Source organism: Canis lupus, chromosome 24 (assembly GCF_011100685.1).
Source record: "Canis lupus familiaris isolate Mischka breed German Shepherd chromosome 24, alternate assembly UU_Cfam_GSD_1.0, whole genome shotgun sequence".
Lineage (NCBI taxonomy): Eukaryota > Metazoa > Chordata > Mammalia > Carnivora > Canidae > Canis > Canis lupus.
This window is the reverse complement of record NC_049245.1, coordinates 32844470-32857346: the sequence shown is the minus strand read 5'-3', so window position 1 is coordinate 32857346 and position 12877 is coordinate 32844470. Positions and strand designations below refer to the sequence as shown.

General features: G+C 45.8%; 1 protein-coding gene across 3 annotated transcripts in view; it reads left to right on the top strand.

The window, feature by feature from the left end:
• The window catches only part of RIMS4 (regulating synaptic membrane exocytosis 4), an 88321-nt gene that overhangs the window by 54138 nt on the left and 21306 nt on the right, over positions 1-12877 (top strand). For 2 of the 3 annotated variants that reach the window (XM_038572423.1, XM_038572422.1), the window contains one exon: positions 11193-11331. In XM_038572423.1, the coding sequence (XP_038428351.1) occupies positions 11255-11331 (77 nt within the window). In that variant the 5' untranslated portion in view covers positions 11193-11254. Of the gene's footprint in view, positions 1-11189; positions 11332-12877 lie in introns of all 3 variants that reach the window. The other variant, XM_038572421.1, reaches the window with a different exon arrangement.

Below are 12877 nucleotides of genomic sequence, written 5' to 3'. Positions count from 1 at the left end.
GAGCCAAAGGCAGACGCTCAACCACTGAGCCACCCAGGCATCCCTAAATAAAATCTTTTAAAAAATGTGTGTCCTAGAATCAGTGAAATGATGACAGTATATGAAAGATGGTATCAGTGAGCCATTGGCCAATGACCCTTGAAGAGGTTAATTTTAATAGCCAGCATTTATTGAATGCTTACTGAGTTCCAGGCCTTTTTCACCCCTTCCTCTTCTGTCTTGGGTGCTGTCTGCCCTTTATACATTTACTTAACAAATATTACATTTGGGGAATATAAATGTGAGCCAGATAGACAGTTCATCAGCAGTTTTCCCACCATCCTTCTTCCCAAAATATTTTAGTTCTGAGCCTCATTTCTTCAGAACATTGCTTCCTGCTGAAGGATAATGTTTTAACCTTTCTAGTCCACATCATACTTAATCCATTTAAAAAGCATTTAAAATGTATGTCTGTAGTGACCCAGCAATTTCACTCCCAGGTTTGTGCCTAGAAAAAAACTACACAAATTGTCAACAAAAGGCACATATGAGAATGGCTTTCGGAGAGCTTTTTGTAATATCTGCAAGCTATAAACTACGCAAATGTTCATCAGCAATAGAGTGTTGATATGTAAGACAATAAAGTTATGAGAAAGAATGAACTGCTTTAAAACAATCAATGTGAGTGAAACTTGCAAACATAATGTTGAATTTTTTAAAAAGTGACACTGGAGAACATATAGTAGATGATTCTGTGTATATAAAAATACAAAAGAGGCAAAACCAACCTGTGGTGTTAGAAGTCAGGATGATGCTACTCTTGGAGAAATAATCATTGCTTATGAGGGACTTCTGGGGCATTGGTAATGTTCTGTTTCTTGACCTGGTTGCTAGTTCCATAGATGAATGCACTTTGTGATATTTATCAAGTTATACACTTACAGCATGTAATTGTTTACTTTTCTCTGTGTATGTGTATAAAATACTTCAACAAAGAGGTTTCTTAAAAAAATATTTATTTTAGAAGAGGGGCAGAAGGAGAGGGAGAGAGAGTCTTAAGCAGACTCTGTGCTGAGCACAGAGCTCAATGGGGGACTTGACCTCACGACCCCAAGATCATAACCTGAGTTGAAACCAAGAGTCAGACGCTTAAGTGACTGCACCACCCAGGTGCCCCAAACAGTTGTTTTTTAAAAGCATCTTTTTCCAGAAGAAAAAGGGAGGGTAAGAATTTTATATGCAGGATGATTGGCAAGGCATTTTAGGGTAGTTGGTCACATGGGATGTTTGGAATTACCTGAATTATTCAGTGTGAATGGAATGGAGAGCATATTGGAAAGAGGGAAAAAATAGGCTGAGAATGTAGATTGGGACTAGATCCGAAAGGCAATGTGTGTTAAGGTCTTTGGAATTTATTCTGCAAGCACTGAGGTATATGATTGGAGGTTTTTAATCAAAGAGATGACATATTCAGGATTGCGTTTTAGAAAGTTCATGCAGGCCACAACGGGGGGAATGGGCAGAAGAGAATGCTCTGGTGCTGGGACACAAGTTGGAGTAGAGGCTGACCACCTGACCAAGCATTCGAGGCACGTGGAGATCTTCTAAAATGACAGATTCACAGACCCCACCCTAGTCCTGCTGAACCAGAATTCCCAGGAGAGGGGACAGACAAATCTGGGTTTTAACTAAGTTCTCAATGTATTCCAAACTGTCGAACCAGCACTGGCCTCCGGGTGGGTGTTCAGAAGCCTCTAATTTGAGTCCCTAGAAGGAGGTATGGAGACACAGTTTGCTTAATTAACAAATACTTATATGTCATTTAATAAAAAGCGGTTATGTGCCAGACCCTGTTCTAAGTGTTTTTTTTTTATTACCAAATATTAACTCATTTAATTCTCATAAAAATGTTATGAAGTACTTATTTTCTCCATTATTTTCTGTTACTTTGTCCATTTCCCCGAAGAGGAAACCAAGATACAGAGATTAAATGACTTGCCCAAGATAACATTACTAATAAAATGACTGGGGGCAGCTCTACAACTCCGGCTATCAGGTGACATTGTCCATGGTTTTAGTAACTAGGCTTTGCTGCTTCCAGAAACCATGGCAAATGGCTGTCTGTTTATGGTGGAAAGGGGCTGAGAGGTTGGCAATGAAGAGACCTGAATTCTAATTTTAACATAGTCATCAACTCACGACCCTCTGTAGACTTCAGTTGCCCCTCTACACAGGAAGGCATTAGTCTGGATGACCTCTAAGTTCCCTCCAAATGGAATCTTCTCTGATTTGAATGGAAGGCAGATTTTGACAGCTCTAGAGAGAAGAGGGGAAGGTAAAGGGCCCTCAATTAGAGTATATGCTTCCTTGGCCTGTTTTTGGAGACACAGCCAGAGGCAGCATCAGGGCCAAGGAGGTCTGAATGCCTGCATGTCATCTAAGCCTTGATTTTCAGATGAGTTTTAAGGCGTGGGCAAGGGAGATGTATGAGGCTGAAGTCACTTGGAATAGCTAGGCTAGGAAGAGGTTGACTGTGGAGGAAGAAGAGCAGCTGCTTCCAGGGTATTTATCTCAGGGGAATAAGAAGGACAGTGTTAGTGGGCAGGGGAAGCAGTGTGTCCCAGCAGCCATGATATTTCTCTGATCCTGGTTTAAAATAACAGACTGACCTAGAGCTCTTATGTCCAGGGGACTTCACAAACTGTGATATGGACCTGTAGTGGGCCATTCATAGAGACAAGATTACTCTGGTTAGCAACGCAGTGAGGGGTTTTAGAGCCTGGGGACCTGGAGTAGGTCACATAACCTCTCTCAGCTTTGGGCTCCTCATCTGGAAAACAAAGCTGTAAAGACCCATCTTCAATAAAATGTCAAAGTGGAGAATAGTTGTATTTTCTCCTTCCTCCGCTTCCTATCACCACATTCTTGGAATCACTAATGGTTAAGAGTATAGGATCTGTTTCACACAGATTTAAAACCTAGCTCTGTCTTGTGTGGTATAACCTTGGATGAGTTGCTGAACTATTCTGAGCCTGGTTCCTTTTTGTAAAATTAGGATAATGACACTTTACTCTCAGAGTTATGGTTAAATTATATCTCTAGTGCCTGGCACAGGGTAAGGGCTAATAATATTGCTATCTACCCTAATAATTGATCATTATGATCATTTTTTATGCTGTTCCTTAGGAATGCTTGCTTTTGGGAGAAGGTACATTAAACACACTCACATTCAGGTATAAACAACTGACTGAAACTTACCTGTTTTCTTTATTGGAGAATTTGCCTTTTTCTTGGGGACACATCCTAAATATAAAGCCAATTCAATTAATTACTCCTCATGGAGATGGGCAGTGTTTGGTGCTGTCCTAGGTGCTGAAGGGGTGTAGGGGAAGAACAAGCTTACATTGTAAACACATGTACCAACTAGGTTGACTGAGGACTGTGTTTTGAGATGCAGTGGAGTAGATACCCAGGAGAGGTGAAGATGAAGTGGCCCTGGGACTCAGGGAGCCTGATCGGGGAAGTCTTTGTGGAAGAGATGGCATTTGAGTTCTGTGGTAGAGCTTCATGAGTTCAGTTTAGGGTTTATTAAAAACATGGTTATTGGAGTCAGAAAGACCTGGATTTGAATTCTGGCTCTGCCATTAGTAGGTGTGTGTCCTTGGGAAAGTTCTTTAACCTTCCTAATTCTTATTTCCTTCTGTAAAATGGGGTAGTAACTCTTTAGCTCACAGTTTATTGTGACAATTAAATGATATGATGCCAACTTAGAACACTAGGCATGACATCTGACCCAGTGGTAATAATATCAATAAAAGCCATCTTTATCAAGTACTTGCTGTATGCCACCACCTACCTAGGACATCCTGGAGATTAAGTGTTTGTATCATTATATTACCTTATTGTTATAGTTAATCTTCAGAACAGCCCTAAGAGTTTGGTGAGTGCTGAATAAATTATAGGTGTTATTTAAAGCTTAGCTCTGGAGGATGGTTAGAATTTTGATATAGAAGGTGAAAAAGGAAAGGAAGTAAAGGAGAGAAAACCAAGGTGAGTAGTTACTGAGGATGTACCTAGAGCGAGGTGCCCAGCTGGGCTGGAGTGTGGAGACTGTGGGGGAGACCCGTAGCAGTTGGGTTGGGAATCACATAATGGAGTCTTGCCTGCCTGGATGCAAAGATTGAACCTAATTTGGCAGACAACAGGGAGCCATTCTGCCATTCTAAAGCTTTAAATAAGATCATGGCATGATTGGAGTGATTTATTTATAAATTTATATTTCACCTTCATTTATATTATAGAATTCATACACTTAAGTATTAAAAATTCAAAAGTCATAGAAGCATACAAAAGAGAAATAAAACATTCCCAATGTGCTGGTTGGAGTGTAAATTGCTACAACTACTTTGGCAGGTCATTTGGCATTTTTTTTTTATTTTTTTTATTTTTTTTTTTTTTATGATAGTCACACACAGAGAGAGAGAGAGTCAGAGACACAGGCAGAGGGAGAAGCAGGCTCCATGCACCGGGAGCCCGACGTGGGACTCGATCCCGGGTCTCCAGGATCGCGCCCTGGGCCAAAGGCAGGCGCTAAACCGCTGCGCCACCCAGGGATCCCGGTCATTTGGCATTTGAACAAATACTTGCCCTATAACCCAGAAGTTGTTCCTAGGTGTATTTCTGAGACACGTGTGGGAATCTCCCGTAAAGGCCAAGCACCGAAGTAATCACAGCAACATTATTCCTAATAGCCCCATACTGGAAAAACAAAACAAAACTAAGCAGTGCAATGGACAAATAGATCGTGGTATATTCATACAGTGGAATATTATGTAGCAGTAATGATAAGCAGTCTACAACTATACACCACAAGAGTGGATCCAAGAGAATCAACATAACAGTGAGAAGAAGCCAGCTGCCCCCCACCCACCCCAGAAAGGCCATTCTGTTTATAAAGTTCAGAAACAGGCAAAACTAATATCTGGTATTAGAGATCAGGGTAGTGGCTACCCTTGGGGAGTGAGAGACCGGAAGACAGCACAGTGAGCTCTGGGGGTCCTGACAATGCTCTGTTTCTTCATCTGGGTGCTGGTTATATAGGTATGTTTGCTTTCTGAAAATTCATCAAGCTGTACACTTTGGGTTCATGCACTTTTCTGTCTAGATCTTATAATATTTAGATTTTAAAGTCACAGAAACACATCCTTCATACCCCTCTTCTGACAGTCCTTCTCCCTACAGTTCTTACCCATTAACAGTTTGGTTCATATCCTCCCAGATTTCCTCCCAAATATATATAAGCTATCTATAGCTTTACAAAAATGGTATTATGATTTACATAGTGTCCTGCAACGTACTTCGTTAACAATATGTCGAGGCAGTCTTTCTGTGTCATTGTATATGTAGATCTAGATGATTCTTTTTTTTAAAAAAAAGTTTTATTTTTAAGCTCTACCCCCAGTGTAGGGCTTGAACTCACAACCCTGAGATCAAGAGCTGCATGCTTTACTGACTGAACCAGCCAAGCTCCCCTAGATGATTCTTTTTAACTGTTGCACAGTATTTTATTGTGGGGTTGTGTCATTTAGTAAACTGGTCCCCTTTGATGGATAGTTAATTCCAGCATTTCAATGATGTAAATGATACATGGGAAACCTCTTCATGCATGTCTTTGTGTACTTTTGTGACTATTTGTGTAGAATAAATTAGTAGGAGTGGAATATTTTTGTTTGAAGTGGTAATTTAAGATAGTTAATCTGTTAATGACTTGTTGGGTGGGTGGGTTGGAAGCAGGGAGACCAGTTAGGAGGCTGTTGATGTAGTTTAGACTTGAGGTAATCAGGGCAGTTGGCTATGTAAGTGGACAAGAAAGGGGAGTGATAAAAGCTATGACAGGCAAAGACCTTATAAGACCTGCAATTTGGGGGCACCTAGGCGACTCAGTTGGTTAAGCATCTGCCTTCGGTTCAGGTCGTGATCCTGAGGTCCTGGGATTGATCCCCACTTCTGGCACCCTGCTCAGTGGGGAATCTGCTTCTTCCTCTCCCCCTGCCCCTTCCTCCCCCACTCATGTTCCCCTTCTCTCTAAAATAAATAAGTAAATTATTTTTTTAAAAAAACCGCCATTTGATGAGACAGGGGAAAGTCAGAGAGGTCCTGAGGGGGTTCTGAGTCTGCATGGCTAAGTTGACTGGGAAGAGTAGGACCAGGGATGGGTTTAGTTTTGGCCAGATTGCATTCAAGGATTCTGCTCATCACCTAGGTAGTGATGCTCAGAATGCAGTTGGAGGTATTGCTCTGGCCAGAGTTAAGGGCTCCAGGTTGGGGGTGGGATTCATTTGCTCCATGTTGATGGGTGTATTGAATGGTGAGGGCCTCATGTATAGGGATGGAGGCAATGGTCAGAGGGACTGGAGGAAATTCATAAAATTTACTGTCACAGAAGCCAAAAGAGAGATCTGAAGTGACTGTTGTTCAAAGGATGAAGTAATCAGTAGCCTACGTTAGTCTCCCTCCCACTGGCCCTGCAATGGGTACTGTCATTACATCTTGTACTTGGTCATCAAAGCACTTAATACACTTGTGATTAATCAATGTGATCATCTGTTCAGTGCCAACCTCCCCCTCTGAACTGTGTGCTCCGTGGAGGCAGGGACCATGCCACTCCCATACTCTTCTATCTCCAGCATCAGGCGCAGTGTTTGGCACACAGTGGTGTCGGTACCAAAATTGTTGTTGCTGTCTCCTGGCAGGACTCCAGCTGTTCATACTCCACGCCACCTCCTCTACTCTGTGCAGATTGGGAGAAGAGGGACTTAGGACCCTGCGGGAGAAAATTCAAGCTGCTCAGGTCAAGTTTTGGGTGCAGCAAGTGAGAGTGGGTGGCCAAAAGTGGGTCATCCAAACTCCCACTTATTTGTACATTACAGTAGCCAGCTGCATTTGGTGCCCAAAGCTTGTAGGACTTAAACTCCAAGCCTGTCCAGTGGGGCATTGTGATAACGGTGGACAGCGTAGCTTCTCCTTTGCTCCCCTTAACCAGCCCTTTGGAAAGCATGCCCTTCCCCATGTCTGAATTCATTATGCAGCAGCTCTTTCTAGCACCGCATTCATGAAGGGAATGGTGTTCCCATTGTGATGCTGGAGCCCTCCTTGCAAATATTTTGAACTTTGGCTTCCTTAAAGTGCCAGTCAAGACAGGTGTCTTAAGTTAGATTTCTCCAACAAGTACCCCAAGATGAGATTCACGTACAGGTGATGGAAGCACCCCCACAGGAGAGAGGGGGAAGCAGGAAGCACGCAGGAATGTGGGGTCAGGCACATCCCACAGAGCACAGCTTTAGCCAGTTCCACGGGGTTCCTCTGGACCAGTGTCATGCCTCAGAGTTGTTCTGTCCTGAGGCAAAGGACCTGATTGAAGGTTCCTTCTCGGGTTCCATTTAGGCTTTGATTAAGGGGACCACGGGTCATAAACTCACGGGCACTTATGCCTCTGCCCGTGTGGGGGCATCATAGGCTTAGTGGCCCAAAGGAAGCCTGAGAAACAAATGTAAAGTTGGCAGGTGGTGGCTGTCAGAAGCCAGTGTGGAGGGGCCTCACGGGAGCAGGAAGAGGGGAGATCTGTGAGAGATGGGTGGAGTGTCCGCATTGTCTGCTAAGGCGGGTCAAGGGGGTCTGTTTCTGGGACCCAATGAACCCAAAGCAGAGGCTGAAGTTCCTCTCTGTCTTCCGTCCACCTGTGCTTTATCAGTGGAAACCAGCACTTAGAAGCACATTCCACAGCTCCACGAAGGCTTCCCACTGAACAATAAGGAACTCAGCAAATGTTCATTGAGTGAGTGGAAGCACCATATTTCAGGAGCTGGTGACTGAGACAAGGCCCTTGTGCTTGGTCACGAGCAGTCCTGGGAGACTGGTTTGGTAAGCTGTGTGAATGGAATGGAAGGCACAGTGCAAGAAATGAGTGTGTGGTTATCTCTGTTCCCTGAAGAAGTTTGTTGGTTGAAGCGGGTGGTAGAAGAAGCAAAGCCATGAGCAGACTTGCAGGAGGAGTAGAAAGAACCAGAAAATGGAGAGGTGGCAGATTCAAGACCCAGAGAGGACAAATGGTAGGAGGAGTTCCTGGTGAGGGTGGGAGGAGGTGGGATGAGGAGAACAGGTGGCAGATCAGCCTTGGCCAGGAGAAGGGTTACCCCTTCCTTCCAGAGAGGAGGGGAGGGTTGAGGGGCATGTTGAAAGATCTGAGGAAGGTGTAATTTGGAATAAAGAGCAAGTCAAAGAAACACATCTTTCAGCCAAGTGGGAGAAAGGTCATTGGTTGGGGTGATGGAGTGAGGAGTGTGAAAGCATTGGCACAGTCACTTTGGGGACCTTGACTGAGTTGGTAGAGATGGCCAGTGGGGGATCGGTTGGCTGAGTTTAGGTGGTGGACCTTGTTGATGTGGTTGGGTACCAGATTGGGGACTCCCATGGTGGGGAAGGTGGCATGCTGGGGGAAATGCAAGATAGTTGGTGTGAGCAAATTTGGGAAGTGTTGGGACGTCTTACTCTGCAGTCATTGTGGCTACTTCTGTTTGGCACCTGCTGTGTGCCAGGCTCTGTGGCCAATGTCCAGCAACTCCATGGGATAGGTGCTACCTGCCTTGCCCAAGGTCTGGCAGCTAGTTGTGCAGAGCTTAAACTCTGTGCCTGTCCCAGCTGATTGCAGAACCAGCCTGATCTGAAGCCCATATAGGGCACTTGGATGTGAACTGCTTTGGTGCTGCAGAATGCCAGACAGATGTGAAGCACACTTTTCCAAACCTCTTCCTTAGCCCCTGTGGGGACTGAGTTGTGTCATACTTTGATTCTCTCTCTTCCAGGAGAAATGTGTCAGACCTTGGTGGGTGGAGACAAACAAGTGTGAGTCTCTAGAACAGGGCTCGGTGGGGAGGTAGAAAGTCCAGGCAGGTGTCTGCAGCCTGCCTGAAGGGTGCCAAGCTGTGGGTTTATATCTTGGGAATATATGTGCACAGTGTGTGTGTGTATGTGTGAGTTGGGGGATATCTCATTGTGCTTGTGAGTCTGTGCTTCTGAGTGAGCATGTGTGTATTTCTGAATCTTACTCTGTCTGAGCACCTGCCATACACAGAAAAACATAGAAATGGTTGGGTGTGTTGCACATACAGCCTAGGGAAAGAACAAATTGTGGAATGAAAGGAAGCACAGACAGGGACACATGTGTTCCCCTGTGTGTTCAGAAACACCCAGGTGACACACACATGGAGAAATGCACAGTGTCAGTTTCTCTGTGTGATTTCTTGAGCGGGTTGGCCTATACTTCTTATGAATATGCGTCTGTGTGTATGACTGGCACATACCCATTTAGCCTCAGAAAGACAGAATGATAGGTATCTGGAGACTCATAGAAATGCATAAATATAAACACTCAGACATACATTAAGGCATTCTGTGTTGTTGCATGTATAATCCTGTGTGTTTATATGTTACTGTGTGTTTTTCTGTGGTGGACATCCGTGTGCCTGAATAATGCAGATACATGTGGGAGACAAACGTAGGCATACTGAGAAACACACAATGTCTCTTTGTGTGTGTGCGTGTGTGTGTGTGTGTGTGTGCGCGCGCGCGTGCCTTTTAAAGTCAGAGAGGGAAGGAGGAGGGAGGCCAGGAGGAGGCCAGTGGGAGGCATCCTGGTCTTACTCTGTCTCCTGGCACACAGACCCAGGTTCCCCTACCTTTTGCCTAAGAAGGATGGTAGGATTTGGGTGGCACTGCTTTGCTCCAGGGAGTTGGTCAGTAAGCACTGAGGAAGCCCCTGAGGTATATGAGCTCATCTCAGCCTGTCTAGAGACATGGAGAAGATTTCCCTGAAGATCTACCCCCACCTCTAGCAAACCCACAGTCCCTACAGGGTGGCAGGCAATGAAAAGCTTACCCTGATCAACGAGCTGTGATCAATTCCTGGTGCCGTCATTCCCCCTAGCTTTTTGGCTCTAGTGGTGTGGACAACTGACTTAATCTCTGTGTCTCTATGTCCTTGATGCTAAAGTGGAAGAGCAGACCCATCTACCATGGGTGGTTGAGGGTTAAGATGACTCTCAAGGCAGACATCTGTTCATCCATGAGTTATTAATTGAGCAACTACTGTGGCTGGACCCTCCTCTCAGCCCTGGGGATTCAGCTGGCAGCAAAGCAAAGTACCATGCACTGATAGAGTTCGTCTTCCATGGGAAGGAAGCTGGCCAAGAAACCAACAATGAACAACATGTCTGGGATGGTGCTGGGAAGAAAGCCAAAGCAGGGTGATGGGACAGAGAGGGGTGGGGTGTGGTAGGGGCAGGGAGTGGTCAAGGAAGGTCTTGAATAAGATGATGTTTGGTCACGGAGTGAAAGCAAAGGAGTGAGCTACTGGTGGAGGAGAGGGTGTTTCAGAGTGCCCTAGCAAGGGCAGAGGACCATACATTACAAGCCTGTTGTTCTCCCATTTTACCATTGAGGAAATGGAGGCACAAAGAGGCTGAGCAATTTGCCCAAAGTCTCATAGCCACAGAGAGAGAAATCCAGATTTGAACCTGGTTCAAACCAAACGGTCTGGTTTCAGAGCCAGTGGCCTAAATCGGCAGTCCCCAATTAGGGGTGACTTTTGTTCCCCACTAGGGGAATGTTTGGCAATGTCTGGAGACGTTTTTGGTTGCCACACTGGACTGGAAGGTGCTACCAGCATCTAGTGGGTAGAGACCAGGGATACTGATACACCTCCTGCAATGCACAGGACACCCCTGACAACTCAGCAAGATCTCATCTAAATTGCCAGTGCTGCTGAGAAAACCTGGTCCAAATTCATGCAGAGCACACAACAGAGAATGACACATTGTAAGTGCTCAATGAAAAGTAGCTGGAGAGGAGGAGAAATGATCTGTAGAAAGTTTCAAGGGAAAGATGAGTTCAAGGGGGAGAGAAAGTACTTGGAAATGAATCCAACAGTTAGCAGGACTCATGGGGTACTGCCTGTTGGGTGGGTATGAAAGGCAGGGCTGCCCCAGGGAGTGGGGTACTGGTGAGGCAGGTGGAAGGATGAATTTGGTGTCCTGGAGTTGGGGGCCGACACTGGGCAATCACCAGCCACCATAACACTAACCAGATGACTTGTCTCTTTGTCCCTTCCCACCCTGTATCTCTTTCTCCCCATCTCTCTTGGCCTCTCTGCCCAGAAGGGGACAGCCGGAGGCTGAAGGGGGCCATCCAGAGGAGCACGGAGACCGGCCTGGCGGTGGAGATGCCCAGCCGGACGCTGCGCCAGGCCAGCCACGAGTCCATTGAGGACAGCATGAATAGCTACGGCTCCGAGGGCAAGTGAGTGTGGGGCCCCGCCCACTGCCAGCCCTCCTGGCTTTGCAGGCCCTGTGGTGTAGGGCGGGAGGGGCAGGGCAACACCCTCCAGGAGCTCTGGCTCAGCCTCGGGTTGGTGGGGCATTGGCTCCGCGCTCCTGGTAGTTCAGAAGGGAGGTGATAAAGCAAGGAAGCTCCAAGGGTGTGGTGGAGAGGGTGGCTGAGTGATCCCGGGCACGTGCCTTCTGTAAAACTGAGTGATAATAGCAACCTCAGAGGAGTTGGATGGGTTAATATTTAGAGCATAGGACAGTGTTGGCACATGAGTGTCGTATGTCAGTGCTGCACAATAAAGAAGGGGGTTGAAAGGGGCTTTATCACGGTGTTACTGTTTACTTTCTTAATTTCTTAAATCATGATTGGTTTTTAAAAATATATATTACTGCTTGATAAAGAGTCTTATGTATGTCAAGCCATGAACTATTAGGTATGATGGCCTCCTCACCAGTGTCCTCTCTCCCCTGACAGTACATCAGAATCACCGGGCACTTGATCCCAATACAGATTGCAGGGCTCTGTGCCCTGAATCAGTCTCGGGGAGTGGAGCTCAGGAACTCCATTTTCTTTTTTTTATTTATTTATTTTTATTTTTTTTTATTTTTTTTAGGAACTCCATTTTCTAAAGGCTCCCTGAGGATAGACTACTCTAGGCTGGGGGTTCTCGTCTTTGCTGAATTATGGACCTCTTTGAGAACTTTGGGCAAGTTTTGGGCCTGCCTTCCTCTAAAAAATACATGTGCATACATCCCTAACACACACACACACACACACACACACACACACAGTCACTCATTCTTACACACACATATAGTTGTACATACTCTTTTCATAATTGTAGAGGGTTCCTAGATTCCCCTAGAGCCCATCCATGGATCCCTCGCAAAGAAACTTTGCTCCCAAGTGATTTTCTTATTGTACAGATGACCCGGGGAGCTCAGAGAGGTTGAGGAGCTGGTCCTGGATCACACAGCACATTAACAGGTCTGGAACTCAGGAATCCTGACTCTCGGTGGGGGCTCACTCCATGGCAACGTTTTGTTCCCTTGTCTTAGCCATCCTCAGCCAGGGGATTCTCATCACCCTCATGAGGACACTGGAGCTTGGGGAGGTTGAAGCTGTGCTATCCAGTACAGTGGACACTAGGCATGTGGCTATTTAAATGTAGGTTAATTTAAATGGAATAAAATGAAATACTCTGTTTTTCTATCATGCTGGCCATATTTCAAGTGCTCAGCAACATGTGTCCAGTGGCAACTGTTTGGGAGAGTGCAGAGACAGACCATCTCTGCCCTCGCAGACAGTTCCATTGGACAGCGTTGGCTCAGTGGCTTGTCCGAGGGCAGACACCAGCCAGGCCACTGTGGGGCAGGGCTGGGGCTCGGCTACCACCTTCTCTTCACCCGTTTCTGGCGCTACCTCCTGGCTGGGGGTTCCTGCTGGCTGGAAGCCTTCCCACCCCCAGCCCCTCCTAAACTGGGCATCTCCGGCCTCTGTGAATGGCCTTGCCTTG